The sequence below is a fragment of the Leptopilina boulardi genome, unplaced genomic scaffold, assembly GCF_019393585.1.
Source record: "Leptopilina boulardi isolate dan_hultmark-lab unplaced genomic scaffold, ZJU_Lbou_2.1 LbouV2_137, whole genome shotgun sequence".
NCBI classification, from domain to species: domain Eukaryota; kingdom Metazoa; phylum Arthropoda; class Insecta; order Hymenoptera; family Figitidae; genus Leptopilina; species Leptopilina boulardi.
Window position 1 is genome coordinate 2,309,443 of NW_026137682.1, and position 20,148 is coordinate 2,329,590.

Here is a 20,148-nt window from a genome sequence, read left to right on the forward strand (position 1 = left end):
TTGCAGATGGACTTACACTTTGGCGTGGAATACATCATATATATATTGTAAATATTTTATACTATATAATGGAATAATAACTATAAATTGATGGCAAAAAGTACATTAAAATTTCGAATTAAACAAATTTGTCATAGAGTCTACGACATAATATATATATATATATATATATATATATATATATATTACAATACTAAATGAAGAGAAAATGGAAGATAAACTTTTTACAAAATGAAACGTTATCAACTTTATAAACTAAATTGAACTTATGCTAAAACCCATTACCATTATTCTCATGGGAATATTTGTTAATACAGAGTTCAAGTCGTTAATTATCTGACGTCTGGAAAACGTTTCTAGGTTTAATGTTGTAGGTGTTATATGTGTATGTATATATATATATATATATATTTTAAAACATGTCAGGTCACTGTTAAGTTTGATAGACCTCATTTGAGGTTTCAAATAAAGTGTCAATTAAAACACGTTATTTTACTATAGTACATAAAAAAGACTCTATTAGCAATTTAATTTAAAATTTTTCGCTTCTTGCGCCTGAAAAATCTTTTGTGAGATATACTTTTTTTTTCTTTTCAAGCAAAGAAGATTAAATTCTTGTCGTTTTTGATATACACTTTTCTAAAAAAATAAAAATAAACACTTTTCTGAGCAATTTCTAAAATTTAATATCATCTAGAAAATTAATAATGTATTCAAAAAAAAATTTTTTTCATATATAAATGTCATTTAATTTTTTTTCAGGAATAAATTTATAATAACCAAAATTTTCGTTTAGACAAAAAAAAAAATTTATTTGATTCAAATAATAATCGGTTACTTATTATTATTATGAAATAAATATTTACTTGAACCAAATAATTTTTATTTTAATTAAATAACTTGTTTTTGAACCAATAATTTATGTGTTTGAAACAAATATCATTTAATCAAATCAAATAATTTTTTTTCAGTGTTTAACCAAGGTTTTTTTTATATAAATAGAAGAACAAATTTTTTTTAAAATGAAATTTAAAATTGCAACATAAATTTAATTAATTTAGTTATTTATTTGTAAATAAACGAAAAACACTTAAACAAAATGTTCTCTTTAAAAGAACGCAAACCTTTTTCACAGACTTTTGTCCTACACTTTTTAATTTACTTCCGACATTTTAGTTTTATTCAGAAAGTCTTAGAAGTTTTCTAACTATTGCTAAAGTACGGTTAAATGAAACTTTAGAAAAAGTTTAAATTAGAAAATTTAAATTAAGAAATTTTTTTTTATTTGTCTAAATGTAAAATAAAAATGATAATTTAAAAAAATTTTTTAAAGTTCGAATAAATAGATTTACATATGCGCAAATTTTTTAATTGCGAAAAATTCGACAAAAATTTTTAATTCACTCGCCTTATCTTTTGCAATTCATATTTTTTAAAGTACCTAGACTCACGTCTAGAACATCTCCAACCTCTTTTTTTTAAGAAGCCTTTGACTTACCGCGATACGGTATGACAAATTCTTTCAATCTAATCTTTTCAAATAATTCGGATATTGATCATTACAATACAAATATACTACTCAAATTTAAACTTTACTTAAAAACGTTATTTTTCATCATTAAGAAATACTTAAAGTATTATTCGATCTTTCTAATTATTATATTATACTATATTTTTGTCCCAAAAAGGCAGAAATAAGGTTAGTAAAAAGTCAGGGAAAAAGTCAAGAAATGTCAGTAATTTATTAAAATGTCTATTTTCTCTCTAAATCTGAATTAGTAGTTTTCTATTAATGAAAGAGTGCGTATTCGTTTACCAATTGAATTAGTAATTTTTGACTAATTTTTAGTAAAAAAAACTACTAATTCATAGAGTAAATCGGCTTACTAATTTAAAATAGTAAAAAAATACGATTTACTCCATGAATTAGTAGTTTTCTACTAGCAATTAGTAGTTTTTTTTACTAAAAATTAGTCAAAACTTACTAATTCAATTGGTAAACGAATACGCACTCTTTCATTAGTAGAAAACTACTCTCTAAATCTAAATTAGTAAAAAAGTTTACTAATTTGAATTAGTGACTCACTTTTGCTTTTATTATTAGTTTTTTTTTTAAATGACAAAGTGCTGTTAAATAATGAATCCGGTTAAAGTGAGAAATCTATTGCAAGTGTAGTGTATGGATGAAGAGACAATTTCATCGTTTATCGGTAAGTTATACTCGGTTACTATTGAATATAACCTCACCTTAAAAAATACAAAATGCATATTAAATATTATTTAACAACAAATTTCAACTCAAAATAATTTTTTGGTTTTAATGTTAAAGAATTTGATTCAGAAGCTGCATGTTCCACAGATTTTAATGGAAATGAAACTGGTGATATGACCTACGGAAATCTGCTATCGATTATTTTAGAAGGCGAAGAAACTGAACAAATTGTTTTAGACGGATCAAAGCTTTGTTAATACAACAAATTGTATTGCCGATTTAACAATTTAGTTTTGTTATTTCAACTGTCCCATAACAATTTTCTTTGTTCACCGAACAATCCGAATAGTTTTAATAACAATTCCATTTTAACAATTTTTTTTGTCCTAAAAACAAATAGAACTGCTGGTTCTATATTCACAATCTGAAATTGTTGTGTGGACTTAATTTTTAGTAACCACAACAATTCTTTTTTCTCTGTGTAATGAGAGTGTATGAGAAAAATGTTTAGTTAGAGCAACTAAAATTTGGTTGAGACAACAACAAAATTTTGTTGGTATTTAAGTAACCAAACTATTTGTTTGAGTTAACCAAAAATTTGGTTAAGTTTTTTTTGTTGGCATAACAAAAATGTTTGGTTTTAGCTAAACCAAATTTTAGTTGTACTCTCTAAATCTGAATTAGTAAAAATGTTTACTGTAAATTAGTGACTCACTTTTTGCTTTAGAATTAGTTAAATTTTACTAGTTGTTAGTAAAAGTGACTAATAATTAGTAAAATTTTAATAATTGAGAAGCAAAAAGTTAGTCACTAATTCAAATTAGTAAACTTTTTTACTAATTTAGATTTAGAGAGTAATTTAAAAAAAATATTCAACCAAATAATTTTGTTGGCTTAATCAAATGTTTGATTAAAATAACTCTACGACTTTGTTTTAGCCAAACAATATTTGGTTACAAGAACCAAAATTATTTATAAACAAACGATTTTATTGCAAACAGAAAATCTTTTTTTTACAGTGTATGTTAAATGAAAATTTTCGGTCATATAAAAATACTGTAATATAGAAAATCGATTTAATGAAAATTATTTACCAATAAAATATACGAAACATTTAACATCATTATTATTTTTTTTCTTTGAGAATTACATATTATATAATATACGTGTTGTATAATCCACAAAATGATTAACCTTTCATCTTGGTACAAGGTGGTGGTGTGAAGTGAGAATAAGAGGCGAGAATAAAAAGGAGAATATAATTGAGCTTCGACCTTTGATTTCAAAATTAGTGGAGGGAAATAAAGAGAGAGAAAAAAGAGAGAGAGAGAGAGAGATGAGTCGGCTGTCAATGAAAGGGGCACACAAGGGTAATTTTCAATCCTCAACCCCTTAACTATCTTTGTATCCTGTTGCTTGTTGTGAAGCTGTATATATATATATTGAGGGATGCGAAGCACCTCCCATTCTATATACATGGGCAAAAGCTTCGTCTCGATCTACCACCTCCACTACTTTTGCCCTATATAGTTGACTGCCAGGATATAAAGTGGTAGCGTGCTTGCAAGCTCAGTCACATTCCCGTTGAGACACCGACCTGGCAGTATTATCCGCCACGTGATCTCTTTCCAGCCAATCACCTTCGTACCTGAAAAACCACCTGTCGAATTTCAAATTCATACATAGTCAATTAAAAATTAATAACAGGTATGATTTAATAAAATTCTTTTTTAAAAGTTCAAATTTTTTTTTCTTTTTTTAGTAAAATATTTTTTACTTAAAAAAAAAGAATAATGTAATTTCAATTTTATACTTTTTCTTTTCATATATTGTTTATTATTATTATTATTATTATTATTATTATTATTATTATTGAAAATTATTTTAGTTTAACAAAGGGCAGTTTCATTTTATGTAGTTTATTAATGTAGATAAATAAAATTAATTACAGTGAATTATAATTAGTTACAACTGTATACATAAGATAAAATAAAAAAAAATTTATTTGATTCAAATAATCGGTTACTTAACGGTTATCAGATAAATATTTATTTGTATTTATCAAATAATTATAAATTGAATCAAATATGCCAGAATAAAATGTTAAAAAATAAATAAAATTTATTTGAAAAAAAATGACAAACTAAAAAAACTTCAAATTGAAAAAGAAAAAATAATTTAAAAATTTTACAATTTTTGTAGCCTAAAAAAATTTATATAACTTTTTAAATATTTCTTCTTCCAGCAAGAAATTTTAGAAATCTTTTTTTTATTTAATTTATTTAAAAAGTTAAAAAAGCAAATCTTTTGAACAGTTTGAGATTTATTTATTTGAAGTGGTTACTTGAATTTTAATATACCTATTTAATTTTTCTATTTTAATTTTGCTACAGTGGCATATTTTTTTAAATCTTAATTAGAAATCGTAGTTTTTAGTTTCTCTCTGTATAGAAGAACGAAAAACCTTCTTCTCACAATTTTAAAACATTTTTCAATACAGTTAAAATATCCAAATAGTTATGATTAATAAATATAAATAATAAAATACCTTCATCTAAAAATATATCGAAAAATGTAAAAAAATAGTCTAAATAATATTTCTTGTATAGTAATAATTTATAGTAATTGTTTAGACAAAAAAATTACAATTTATTTACTAAAATCAAAAAAAAATAATTTCGATTTATTAACTTTTAACTCAATCTTAAAATTAACATGAAATAATGTTAATAATGAAAACAAGTTGTAAATTCAGATGTTCATTACATGAACATTTTGCTTCCTCTTTACGATCAGCAAAAAAATTTGCTTCCTCGTGGAGAAAGCAAAATTTTATCGCCAAAATGTGAATTTTTGATTTTTTAACTTTCATTAATTCTTTAAATTTGCCTCAAATGTATACTTTATATATATCGATCGATTCGTCTTGACGTAAGGAATACGATTTTATTATATATATAACCTTAAATTTTTCTATTTAAAAATTTTTTCGATTAAAAAAAAATTTTGGAAAAAAGACGATAAAATTTTTTTTTTGGGTATTTTTTTAAAATCCTTTGGTCAGATTTGAGATATTAATATGATAAATGAGCCTATCAAATTTTATCTAAATCCATTAAAACATGTTAAAGTTATCTTCTAAACAAAAAAGGGATCCACACATACACATACATACATCCGGACAATTGTTCAGGATCTCATATAACAATTTTCTATAAAGAAAAAAATTTGTTTCCGCCACTTTGAAAAGTTTTTTAAACAAAAGCACTACAAAGCTTCCTCCACGAGGAAGCAAAATATTGAGTTTAACTATTTTTGTATTATATGCTAAAAAATAAATTAAAGGTTATAAAGATTTTCAAACGAATCGTGTGGTGAAGTGTGTTAGTTAAATATTTTAGATTTTTCATCAAAAGGAAAAAAAATGTCTGTATTATTTAAAAAAATCGATTAAATCTCAACTCTTCTGTACGGCTTTTCAGATTACTAAAAGCTATTGCGATCACTCTGAACATCATCGAATAACCATTTCGTGAACAGGAATATAACGTATACACACATTAAAGTCTCTTCTCTTCTCTTCTTTCTTTTTTTTTTTTTTTGAACGACAAACGAGAGGATTTTAGGGAAATTTCTAACTCCATTATTGACCCAATAGAAACATATATGGGTATAATTTTACTTAATCTCTTCAAGAGATTTCGATTGAAATAATGACAAAACTGTTCTGTAAGTTTAAATTTCCGTTTTTTTTAAATTATACCATTAAAAAATAGAATTAAAATTTTCATTTTGAAGAATTTTATTAAAAATAATGATTTTTTAGGCGAATTTTCATTTTTTGAATTAGTATTTAACAGAAATTTCTTTTTATACGAATTTTTAATTAACAAAATTTTTAGCTACCGAATTTTTGTTTAGCGGAGAATTTTTATTTTAGTCATTTAATTTACATGCGACTTTTTTTAAAAAAAAGAATTTTAATTTAGCAGTATTTTCATTCAATCGAATTTTATGTGATTCGAATTTTTAAATGACAGAAATTCCAATTCACCGAATTTTAATTTGTCCGAATTTTTAAGAGGCCGAATTTTCCTTTGTCCGAAATTACAAATGGCCAAACAAACAATCGACAGAAAAATTTTGGCGCAATTTTTAAAAATTGTCCAATCACGATTTTTTTGATAATTTTTAATTGGTCAATTTTAAAAATTGCGACAAAATCTTTCTGTCGATTATTTGTTCGGCCATTTGTAATTTCGAACAAAATGAAAATTCGGTGAATTGTAATTTCTGTCGATTTAAAAATTTGAATCACATAAAATTCGATTGAATTAGAATTCGGTTAAATTAAAATTCTTTTAAATAAAAAGTCATGTAAAGAAAATGACTCAAATAAAAATTTTGTTATGTAAAAATTCGTATAAAAAGAAATTCTATGAAATTTTAATTCGAAAATTAAAAATTCGTCTAAAAATTAATTATTTCTAATAAAATACTTAAAAATAAAAATTATAATAAATAATTTTTATATGGAAAATTCATGCGCCCTGTATTTTTTTTTATTAATCATGGTAATATTTTAAAAGATAAAAAAATATTAAATGTATATTATCATTGAAATATGTTGGTACAAGTATTTTAGTTTTTATTTTATTATAAGATTTTACTATTTCGTGTTGCAAATTGAAAATAATAAAATTCCTTTATTGTTTTTATGTTGAGAGAATTGTACAATATGACGTAAAATGTGTAGAAAGTTATATTTGTCTTGATATAACAGAGAGAAATTTAAAAATTCCTATATACTATCGTGAAAGAAAACTATTCTTAATCTAGAGAGACTTTATTAATATTTTTACTTCGTTTTGAAATATTTTAGAATATTTTTATTTAAATATATTTTTATTAACACATACAATAATATTAGAATAAAAAAATAATTTTATTTCGTTCAAACAATCTGTTATATTTGACTATTATTAAATAAAATTATTTACATGAACTAAATATAGAAATGATAAATATTTACATTAATCAAATAATTTTTATTTCATTCAAATAAACACTTTCAATAAGTATATTTGAACCAAATATTACTACATAACTATAATTGATTAAAGTAATAATTATTTCATAAAAAATATTTTCTTGATAATATTGTAAAGTAAACGATTTTTTGAATAAAATAATTTTTTTTAGTAGCTACAAAAAAAATTTACTATACAGTGAAAACGAAGCTTATAATTTTTTTTTTTTAATTTAAATTACTTTAATTTTAAAAATCACAAATAAGAAGAAAAGTTTCAAAAGTTAACATAATGTAAACAGTGAAGTAATTATTCAAAATTCATTAGTACATATAATTAATTACACAATTAAAATATAATTATCATAATTAATTGCTATATAAAGTTTAAAAGTCTCTTTATATATACCGGCTGAGGAAATAAATTTCGCGATGAAATTCTAAATTTAAAAATGGATAAATTCAATTTTATAGTAACTGACTTGTGAATAATTTTATATCCTATATTAATATTCCGATTTCGTATAATATAAAATTGATGTTAAAGAACTTTATCATTCTTGTATTTTTCGTTTATTCTCATTTCTTTTTTGAAAGCTCTTTTATTTTGACATTGATCATCCCTTTTTATTTCACGCACCCCTCAATATTTCTCCCCGTGGGAAAATCGAAAATGTCAATCAATCGATTTTCATTTACATTAAAATTTCCAGACACACTTTGAATAAAGTGATTTTTTTTCTGTTTTCGTCAATTATTATTATTATTATTATTATTATTATTATTATTATTATTACGTATCAAAAAAGATAAAATCAATTTCTTCTGATTCCCCTTTCTTAAAGCCAATAAACAATTTGGTAATTAATTGCCGAATAGAGTAGGTCAACCCTAAAGTGTGTGATTAATAGAAGACATAATGGCAAATACAAGTTTCTATATAGTGGAACTAATTATCCCGATACTGAAAAACTTTTAAACAAATGAAGCTGTTATTCAATATAATATAGTAATTATCAATAATAATAATTATTGTTATTATTAATAATAATAATTGATAAACTATTTATTAAAACTACTTTATTTAAATTTTACACGGGTTCATTATTATTATTTTTTTTATTGTTATTTTTTAATAATAATAATAGAACCAGAATTTCTCAAACAAATATAACTTAAAATTAACAATTTTAATTCTCAATATTAAATCGTCTTTTTTTCTTCTATATAATTCAATTAAGTTTCTGAAAATATTAGACCAAAAACGATTTTTTTTTGTTAAAGTTATAAACGATTTAAAATTTTTAATTGTCTTAAATAACAAAAAAAAAAAATTACATTTCTCGAGATCCAGTTGACAAATTTAAAAACAAAAATAATTTTTTCTCGTCTTGGAACGTAGTATTTAAAAAAAAATTTTGTTTTAAACAGTTTTTAAATTGTTTATTTATAAAATGTTAAATAATAACTATACAATTATTATTTATTACAAATTGTAATTATTACTAATAATTTATTTTAAAATAATAAATAATTGTACTGAGACGTATCCGAGGACGTATCAATTTGAATGTTATAACTGTACATTGTTTTCAATAAAGGATTTAATTAATTTAATTTTTATTAAAATTTTTTAAATAAACAATTTTAAAAATAATTTGAAGACAACACTTTTTTAAAAAAATTATTTTTGTATACAGTTCCCAAGACCAGAAAAACATTTTTATTTTTAAATTTTTCAACTGGACGTCGAGAATTTTTTTTTTTTTTTTGAAATTAAAAATTAAAACAATTAAAAATTTCAATATTGCTTATGACTTTAACAAAACAAATTTTTTTGGTCTAATATTATTCCAGAAACTTATTTTGATAACAGTAGATGTCAGGGTGTCTACTAGTCCTGGAAATGTCCTGGAATGTCCTTGAAAGTCCTGGAATTTTAATTTTTGTTCTTGAATTTTTTATATTTTGCTTTTAAATTTTCAAAAATTTCTAATTTTGTCAATCAAGTTAAAAAAAATTCATTACCTAAATAAGTAAAATGAAAATTTACTTAAGTAATTAATTAATTTTTTAATAATTTCTGAAAACAATAGTTAAACTAAAAATTTTTAAATTCCTTAAAGTCATTCAATTTAATGTCCTGGAAAAATAAGAAATTTGTCCTGGAAAGTCCTGGAAAAGTCCTGAAATTTTAATTCAGATTTTTAATAGACACCCTGTGATATGTAAAAAAAACGCGATGTAACATTGAAAATGAATTAGGTATTTGAAACTTTTAGTTTCAATTCAGTTTCATTAGTTTAATTTTTATATAATTTTAACATTATAAAAATAAGAAAGTTTGGAAAATATGATTTTTTGGGCAGTTCTAATAACCCTTTTGCAGTCTAGTAGAAAAATCGTTTGTGGGCCCAAAACGGTCCAAAAAAAAAGTTTCCAAAAAAATATATCATCGTATTGAAAGTTTTTGGGGTCACTGAATCCAAATTTGAGATCAGATTTAAAAAAATTCAAAATGGCGGACCCAATATGGCGGAAAAATTTAAAGTTGATTAGATTCGTCCAAAATTTAGCACTCTGGGGTTTTTGGGATCGCTGAATCCAAATTTGATGTCAAATTTAAAAAATTCAAAATGGCGGACTCAATATGGCTACCCAATATGGCAGAAAAATTTGAAATTAATTCGATTCGTTCAAAATTCAGTACTTGGCGGTTTTTTGGGTCGCTAAATCCCAATTTGAGGTCAAATTTGGATTCAGCGACCCCAAAAACCTTCGAGTACGGAATTTTGAACGAATCGAATCAATTTTAAATTTTTTCCGCCATATTGGATCCGCCATTTTGAATTTTTTAAATCTGACCTCAAATTTGGATTTAGCGACCCAAAAACCCTAAAGGAACCATTTTTATGCAAATCTAGTCAATTTAAAAATTTTTTTGGACGCCATATTGGGTCCGACATTTTGAATTTTTTAAATCTGACCTCAAATTCGGATTCAGCGACATTGACTGTCAAGGAGTTAAATTCCAAAATTTTAATAAAGCAGAGTGATTATAAGAAGTTATAGAAATCAAAATAAATACAAAATATACTATGCAACTTGGCAGAAATTTTTTTTATTACCTCTTAAATGTTAATTATTGATTTATTAATAAATTATTTTTTTATTTGTTTGATAAAAAATTTGCCTAGATTGGATTTTTTGTTGTTTTATAGTGTCTTTATTTGGTTCGACTTTTTTCACAAAAGTCAAAATGATTTTTTGTCCAACTTAATAATTTATTGTTGTGTATTTTAGTGTTTAAATTGAGGAGGAAAAAAAAAATGATAGAGAAATAAATTTTTATCGAATACACAATAAATGCTACAAAAAGCATATAGTCAAATCGATGGTTTATATAGATTGCTGTTTGTATAATAAAATTTATAGTTCATATATACAGTTAGTGGGTATATATGTTTTAACGTCATGTCTCAATTTATTTATTATATATTCGAATCTATATATTAATGAATTTATGAAATTTTTGTCGTGCCAAAAATTAATATTAAATTATTGTCAATAATATTCAAATATAGAAATAAATTTATACTCATTTTTAAAAATTTTTATTGTTACAATGTTTAGGTACTTCACAGGTCAATGTATATTTTGTATTTTACAATATTTTTAATATACGATTTTTTTTTCTTTTAGATTATTTTCAAAAATAATTTTTAAAATTTAATTTCTTCTAAACAAAAATTTGATATACTTTTTTTTGGATTTGATTTTTAATTTTATTTTGAATATTTGTATTATAGAAAATATTTCTATTGTAATTGTAAATTTATATATATATATAATTGTTGTAAATTTTAATCGAATTTGAATTTTTCTGCCCACCAATCGCATTTAAATATTTAAACAGTAGTTTGTTTATTTTCATTTGGATAAACTTGATCTCGTATTCAGACACATGATATTAATTAACAGAAATTCCATAGAATAGAATTCACCTAAAGCGGAATTTATCGCATTCCTGGAAATCTAATTTAATTGATAGAATTATTGAATAAGGTAGAAGTGACACATTATTATTGTGAGATATATGAGATTTATAATCTCGAGAGTTGTATTTTTCAATACTTTGTGGTATTTAAAAATATTAATATTTAAATAAAACATATTCACATTTTTTAATTAAAATCAAACTCACATCTCTTTTCTTAAATAAAAATTTTTCTTCATCTCATAAGCAAAAGATGATGGATATAAAATTTTATAATTATATATTCTTTAAATATAAATATATTAAAATAAAAATGATAAATTGCTCGTTAGAAAATTTTCTCATGAATTGAAATAAAAAAAAAAAAAGTGATTGAGCATTTTGCAGACAGTTTCGTCTTTATAAGTAAAATTTATGAAAGTCCATTAATTTAACTCTATAAAATTATGAAGTCAATTCCATTTAAAAATTATATATGAGAATGTGAAAAAAATCGCTCTTCTTTTGTTGAATAATTTAAAGCTCGCCGGATGTATGTTAACAATACGGTTTACCCCGTTTATAATTCTTGGCTAAACCAAAAACCATAATCAACAGATTTCTTTAGAAAAAAAAAAGAAAAAAAAAAAATTATATAAAATCTTTGTACTCGCGGAAATTTGAAAATAATTAAATTTCCTTTTATAAAGAGATTATATCTTCTGGCTTTTTGCGTACAACTTTATAAATTATATAAATGAGTTATATTTTATATTATTAAATTGAGAAAAGTTTATTATGCCATCAAATGAGATGGAAAAGATATTAAATTGTCAATTAATTATAGGATTAGCGAAAACTGACTTTATATAGACTGAAACGCAAAATTTGTCCACTTTTGCTCTTTAAACAAATATCTATATTTTACATATATATATATTGATACGCTGAAATTGTTACCTACACATTTGTGAGATTAATATTTTCGAGTAATCTCCGATATATCTGTTGCAGATTTGCTTTGTTTCGTGTTTTTGTTTTTTTTTTTCGTTTCACTAACAACGATTCTATATTATAATAACCATGCATTGCAAAAATGATCTTTGAGATGAAAATTTTTAATTTTACTTTTTATTCGTTTATTTAAACAAACAAATAAATATTAAATTAACGAAATTAACTTTTAAAAATTTTTTCCGAATCGAAACAATTTTTCTTTTTCCCTAACATTCAAGATTAATAAATTATTAATTATAAGATCTTATTATACTAGATACGACAAAACTTGGAAATTCGGTTACTTTGACTATTATGAAATAATTATTTACTTGAACCAAATAATTTTTATTTGAATTTAAATAAACTATGCGTATTCGAACCAAATAATAATTTCTGTATTTGATACAAATAAATATTTATTTATTTAATAACCGATTATTACTTGAATAAAATAAATTTTTTTTCAATGTAGAAATGGAGATTTTTTTAAGGATTGTAAAATTTCGATTTTTTTCAAAAGTGCTAAACTTTTTTTTATATTTATGAATAATTTAGAAAATATATTGCGTCTGTGATAAAAAATATAGATGAGCGGGGATTAACGATCTCTCTCTCTATAACGAGATTTATTTCCTTTGGAAATGACATCTCGCTCGGAAACAACACTCGATTCGCAAGACCATTTACCGCATTTCTCTTAATGAGTTTGATTAATTACTAATTATTATCCACTATCCGGTTCTAATTGGATGGATAAATTGGCCTGGTTTTTCAATCGGTTATAGATTCTCTAACCTATTACTGTTATATAATTCAGATGTCACATCTTTTAACAGTATTTATATTTCATAATAATATGTATACAATATATGATATATAATTTATAAATTAATAAATAAATTCATATATTGTAATGGCAATGTTACTATGGTTTAATTTAATTTTAAATTAAGCAAAACACTTTTGCATGAAACATGCACTTTTGAATCATTTTTGATTCTTTAAAAAAAAAGAATATATTTTTTAAATTTCTTTTTAATCTAAATTTATGAATTTTTTTTTTCTAAATAAGATTATTAATTTATTTCAGTTTTTGTATCTGATGAGACCCAACGTGAATGGGCACGTACAAATAATTTTATTTTTTATTTTAATTATATCTACACTGAAAAAAAAAATTTATTTGATTCAAATAATCGGTTACTTATCAAATAAATATTTACTTGAACCAAATAGTTTTTAAAAGAATTAAATATAAATTGTATATTTGAACCAATAATTTCTGTATTTGAAACAAATAACATTTAATTGACTCAAATAAAAATTATTTCGGTCAAGGAAATGTTTATTTGATATATAGTCAAGTAGTCGATTATTTGAATCAAATCAAATTTTTTTTCAGTATATTTAATTAATTAGGATTAAAATTATTTTTTATTATTTATAATCATTAAAATTATTTATTAATTTTATTTTTAACACAAAAATCACAATAATTATATTATATTTGAATAAATTCTATATTGTACCTCTATAATTAATTGAAATTTAAAAAAAAAATCTAAATTTCTTTTTAAACTCTTCTGTTTTTCTTTCAGCATAACAATGGTTTCCGTACGAGTTATGGCATGTTTTGGAATTGTTCTCATAACTCTTGTCCACTGGTCAACATGCTACCCAACGGTTGATAAGGAAAGTCTTCAAAATGAAATTGACGTAAGTCTTATTTAAATATATACAAAATTATGAACTTAAATTCAATCATCTAGAAATGAATTCGACTCTAATGAACTATTCTTATATATACGTAAAATCCAATTAAAAATTCTATTTCATCTTCTTTTTTTATATTGTGTATAAATCTTATTTATGAGCAATAATTAAAGCATACCGTAATTTTTTATATTATTTATAATGTTATTATTTTGTTTATTTAATTTAATTTTTTTTTATTGGGGTCATTTCATTATATTTCATCTGAAGTCGTTGCGGCTTATTTTTAGAAAAATCTGATAATTTGTAATAATGATATTTAATATCCGTACAATTCATTTTTGGCAAATTTTTTATAAAATTATTTGTATTTGCTTTGGAATTTTAATTTTTAAGTTGAGGTGCACGGAAAAAAGGTTATTTTGACAGCTTTGGAAATTTAATCAAAAAACACAAAAATAATTTAGATAGAATAAATTTTTTGTTAGATATATATTCAAAATAGTCTAATTTACTTATATTAATTGATTTCTATGTTAAAAAGTACAAAATATTATATGAAAATTGATTTTTAAACTTGCCTGTCAAATGCCAAAATTCACCATATTTTTATTACATTTTTCTAGAAAGTTAATAAATATTTAAAAAATTATTACAGCTTAATATTAAGTACTTTCAATGTACTTTCATATGATGCGCTGACTTTTTAATATTATGTAGTAGAAATAGGAAAAATTTTACTTTGAATGTTGAACTTTACAGGATTTTCGGTGATTTTGAACACTTGTATCTCCTCAGGTGCAAAATAAAAAAATTCAATTTTTGTCTTAATATTTAAGTTAGACCTTGTTTTCCATTCTGTCAAATTTTGGCGATGGATTTCGAGCTATTTTATGGTTTTATTCATTTTTGAAAATCAGCTTCGAAAAACGAAATTGAAGGTTAAAATGCAAGTGGTTCTGCGATGACTGAAGTTGGCTGTCTTGATATCGATGTATTTGATTAAATTCAAATTTAAGTTTGCAAATAAGATTTGAACATTAAAATTCATAATAATTCTTTAAAAATATTATTTATAAGATTTATTTAAATCATTAAAGAAAATATAATATTAAAAATTGCTTAGTAAATAAAATTTTGATTTTTATTATTTTTTACATAATTGAAAACTCTTATGAATGACATTTAAAATTAAATAATTACTTCAAAGTAAATTTTATTTAAAAAATTTATTGGGAGTTATACTTTAGTATCGAAATCCATCGCCAAAATTTGACAGAATGGAAAACAAGGTCTAACTTAAATATTAAGACAAAAATTGAATTTTTTTATTTTGCACCTGAGGAGATACAAGTGTTCAAAATCACCGAAAATCCTGTAAAGTTCAACATTCAAAGTAAAATTTTTCCTATTTCTACTACATAATATTAAAAAGTCAGCGCATCATATGAAAGTACATTGAAAGTACTTAATATTAAGCTGTAATAATTTTTTGAATATTTATTAACTTTCTAGAAAAATGTAATAAAAATATGGTGAATTTTGGCATTTGACAGGCAAGTTTAAAAATCAATTTTCATATAATATTTTGTACTTTTTAACATAGAAATCAATTAATATAAGTAAATTGGACTATTTTGAATATATATCTAACAAAAAATTTATTCTATCTAAATTATTTTTGTGTTTTTTGATTAAATTTCCAAAGCTGTCAAAATAACCTTTTTTCCGTGCACCTCAACTTAAAAATTAAAATTCCAAAGCAAATACAAATAATTTTATAAAAAATTTGCCAAAAATGAATTGTACGGATATTAAATATCATTATTACAAATTATCAGATTTTTCTAAAAATAAGCCGCAACGACTTCAGATGAAATATAATGGAATGACCCCATAACATTAAAAAAAAATTTAACAATGAAAATTAAATTTGTTAATTTTAGGTGATCCGTTTGAGAAAAAACCCTTTTGTAATTTTTTAAACAAAAATATATCTATTTTTAAGATTTAGTTGATAAAAAAAGATTTTCTATTTATAACTTATTAAATCTTTAATCATAAAACGAAGTCGTTTTTGAGCGAATAATAATATCCTATTAAATGGATTTCAAATATGTAATATGATACTTTGGTATATAAAATCGATTGATTTAATTGGTTTCATATAATATTAAAAGATAATCAAACGATAACACAATGAAATTTGCTCAACCCTATACCCCAGAGTTTTAAAAATGCTATTTGAACTTCACTGCTGTCCGCACTAGTATGGTGTAGTAATTGCATAGCTGCAAATTACTGCTTAATCGTTGACACGTGAATATTAGCAATTTATTAAAGCTTTAGGCAATTTCATTTTATAAAATCGATTAATTTCTCAAATGTCATATAAATCACTGAGCACTGATGAAAAATTTGATTGAATACTTTTTTTTATGAATATTGTAGAGTGGTCCAATAAAGGTACAGAAATTTTTTTTTTTTTTTTTTTGAAATGTTTTACCTTGACCCTCAAAATTTGTTTCAAACTGAAAAAAAATGAGCCAAAAGTTTTGAACGTTCAAATGAACAAAATTTTTTTTGAAACTTCTTTAAGTACGAATTTTATTACAAAATTTTTGTTTTAAATATCTAAAAAGAAACTATTTATTTAATAATTGTTTATTTTACTGTTTTATTTTACATTGACATGATAATTTAAAATAATTTATAGATTGAAAAAAATATTTTGTTCATTTGAACGTTCAGAACTTTTGGCTCATGAAAAAAAGACAGTTTTTTTTTTATTAATTGGATAATATTTCAGAAGTCTTAAAGCCCATGAAATTTAACATTAATTTCTTATGGGGGAAAAAAGGACTTTACAAAAAAAAATCAGCAATTCATAATAAATTTAATAATTTGTTAATAAAAAAAAAAAAAAAAATTTTTAAATTTTTGAAAAATCATTAAAAAAAAATTTGTCAATATTAACAAATTATTTAATAGGCTATAGATTATTATTTTTAAAACTCTATTCAAAAACTGGTCCAATAGTATAACTGATTTTATTAATTTTATTATAATATATTTGAAATATTCCCGATAAATAATTTATTAAATTTTATACTGACAAAATTTTTTTTTTAATTTAATATTCCACAATAATATTTTTGGAATGAATGGAATATTATTGTAAAAAAAAAATCTTGTGCCATTCATATTATTCTAGGAAAAAAAAAAATTCTATAGTGTCATAAACAAACATCTTTTTTTACTTATACCTTATACTCTCCCTCTTATAAATTTATTCGTATATAATCTATTTTGACAAATATAAGTTTCTTCAATATATATAAAAGAGATGAATTAAATTTAGATTGTCCCCTAGAGAGGAAAGAGAATTAGGAAAGTATGACGGATTACAAAATTATTTATATTAAAAAAAAACACGAAATAGTTTCTTGAATGAACCCCACGGTAATAAATATTGGAATCAAGTTTTCGAATTGATTAAAAGTTTTTTCTTCGTCTTCGGCTTTTTTTTTTTTTTTTTTTTTGGAAAAAATTTCTGAAACGACTGACAAGAGTTTTAGATGCAAGCCAAGCGTCAGATGTATACCGGCTGTTACGATTCGCATATACATAAAAGTATCGGATAACTTTTGGTGTAATATGTCAGCATATTTGACCTTATAATATATATATATATATAATGTTAAAAAAATATGAAAATTTATTAAAAAAATAAAAATTATTTTTCAAAATTTACGTAAAAAATACATCGTTATATTTTTACAGTCCAGGTGTTCATATACATACAATATAAGAGAAAGATGTCTCTTTTATAATTTACAATGCAGAAATATTAATCCAACGCGAGTAAAATGAAAATTATTTCCACGGGGGATTGTATAAAATTAAAATTATTATTAAATCCTGTTGTGAATATTTTCTTAAATCCCTAAAGGCATCTTTGTTATATAATATTATATATATAAAAATCATGAAAGAGATTATAGAAATCAGTTTTCAGGATTATATTTTTTCATTTTTGAAAATTGTAAACAATTGATAATTTTATTTGGAATTTCAAAAAATAATTCCGATATCCCTTGCGTATCTTTAAAAATATGAGATTTGTAAATCTCACAATTTGTATTCACACGTGTTTTCTCACTTACATTTCGTTTCTTTCAACGTTGGCTGTCTTTTTTTTTAAATTTAGGGAAAAATAAAACAACGCAAAACGTTTATTGAATTGATAAAAAAAACAATATCGAATTTCCATCTCAATTTATTTATTCCATTTCTCTTGAGTTAAATGTTTGAATACACGGTTATTTTCGCAAAAAAAAATTGGTATAATAATTTTTTCATTGTTATTGCTTTTTGTTTTGTTTTGTGATACTCGATTTTTCTTTTTCTAAAGGTAATTATAGTTAAAAAAAAAAAGAGAGTGAGAAAGAGAAGGCAAAAAATTGTTTTCATTATTATTTCTCTTGATTGAAAATATTTTTGTAAAAGAAAAATAAAATTAAATAAAAACGTATAAATAAACAAAATGAAAACATTCCTTTAATAAATTAATATAAATATTATATATATTTTGTCTTCTATGAAGAATTTTTCTTACTTTCCAAAATTTGGAAATGTTAGCAATTTAATTTTTATAATTTACTGTTTATATTTCATAAAAGGAATTGTGTGTATATGTATATATAATATATATATTTTTCTTTACAAGTCGTGAAGTAATTGCTCGAGAAGGTATAAAAGGACATTTGTAATTTATGTGATGGAGGACAATTGCATTTTGCGAAAGTGGAACTAGTAAATTCAATGTGTATCTCAATTAACATTACTCATGAGAACCAAAAACGATTACATACTTTATAAAAAAAAAAAAAAAAACAGCAAAATGTTACTTATAATTAGCCACTCTCTCCAAATAAGCTTTTTTTCTACTTTATATAAGCAGATGTGCAATTCAAGTTTAATATGGAAATGTTTTAGTTAATTTTTGTTACTGGGATATATATCATAAAAGTGCGCTCACATTTTATGGATTATGCAGCTGTTCAGCTATAAAACAAAAGGCATTAGAAAATTGAAAAAAAATACCGATATAATAAATCTACAAATAGTAGTTTAAATAGCTTTAAATGAATTGGAGATTATCAAAATTTTTAATTTTTAATTTCATTACACAATGGTATAAAATAGGCAATTATATAATAATAAAATGCTTGGTCTGTCCTTCTGTCCTAACTTGAAGTTGGCCTTTTCTGATTTCACGTGTTTTTTTGAATAGTACAAGATAGTAATTTAAAAAAATTTATTTTTAAAAATTTATTTTTAAGGTACCAGGAGCCTTTTTTTCAAAAAAAAGTGGATTTGTTTTTTATTTTAACAAAAATATTTTACAGATTTTTAAATAAAAAAAATTTTTTTTTAATAACAATCCTTTTCGAAGGGTTAAAGTTGAAATTTTTAGAAATAATTAAATTTTAGATGCTTTTAAATTCAAATTATTGAAAATTCAATTAATTTTGAATTCAAATTTTTGAGAATAATTAAATTTTATTTGATTTTAAATTTGGAAAATAATTAAAATTTTAGTTCATTTTGAATTGAAAATTTTGGGAAATAATTGAATTTTAATTGAAATTTGGATCCTAATAATTTAATTTAAGTTCATTTTTGATTGAAAATTTAAATAATTAATTTTAAATAGAAATTTTAGAAAATAATTGAATTTTATTTCATTTTAAATTGAAAACTTATTGGTAAATAATTAAATTTTAAATTGAAAATTTTGGATAATTATTGAATTTTAATTGATTTTGAATTAAAATTTCGGGTAATAATTGAATTTCAGTTTATTTTGAATCGAAATTTTTAAAAAATAATACAATTTTATTGTAATATTTTTTTTTAAATTATAAACAATTGTTAAATTTCATAAAAATTTTAATTGAAAAATAATTTTAATATAATATTGAATTTGTGATGTATTTCATTAAAATTATTAAAAATAATTAATTTAGTGAAGAATCATTTTAGTTCAAAATTTGTTAAATAATATTGAATTGAAGAAGATCTGAAGAAGATCTACATTTTATACTAAAAAAATGTATTTTATTTACATTTTTTTTCAAATGTAAAAAAAAATGTCGCATTTTATTAAAATAAGTCGATAAATGTCGTATTTTTGAAAGAAGTCGGGAAAAGTCG

General features: G+C 22.4%; 1 protein-coding gene across 2 annotated transcripts in view; it reads left to right on the top strand.

Annotated features, from left to right (window-relative positions):
• The window catches only part of LOC127291459 (allatostatin C-like), a 107,940-nt gene that overhangs the window by 62,627 nt on the left and 25,165 nt on the right, over nucleotides 1-20,148 (top strand). Inside the window, exons 1-2 of one of the 2 annotated variants that reach the window (XM_051320611.1) lie at nucleotides 3,753-3,919; nucleotides 13,815-13,932. In XM_051320611.1, coding sequence (XP_051176568.1) covers nucleotides 13,822-13,932 — 111 coding nt within the window. In that variant the 5' untranslated portion in view covers nucleotides 3,753-3,919; nucleotides 13,815-13,821. Of the gene's footprint in view, nucleotides 1-3,752; nucleotides 3,920-13,814; nucleotides 13,933-20,148 lie in introns of those variants that run through there. The other variant, XM_051320613.1, reaches the window with a different exon arrangement.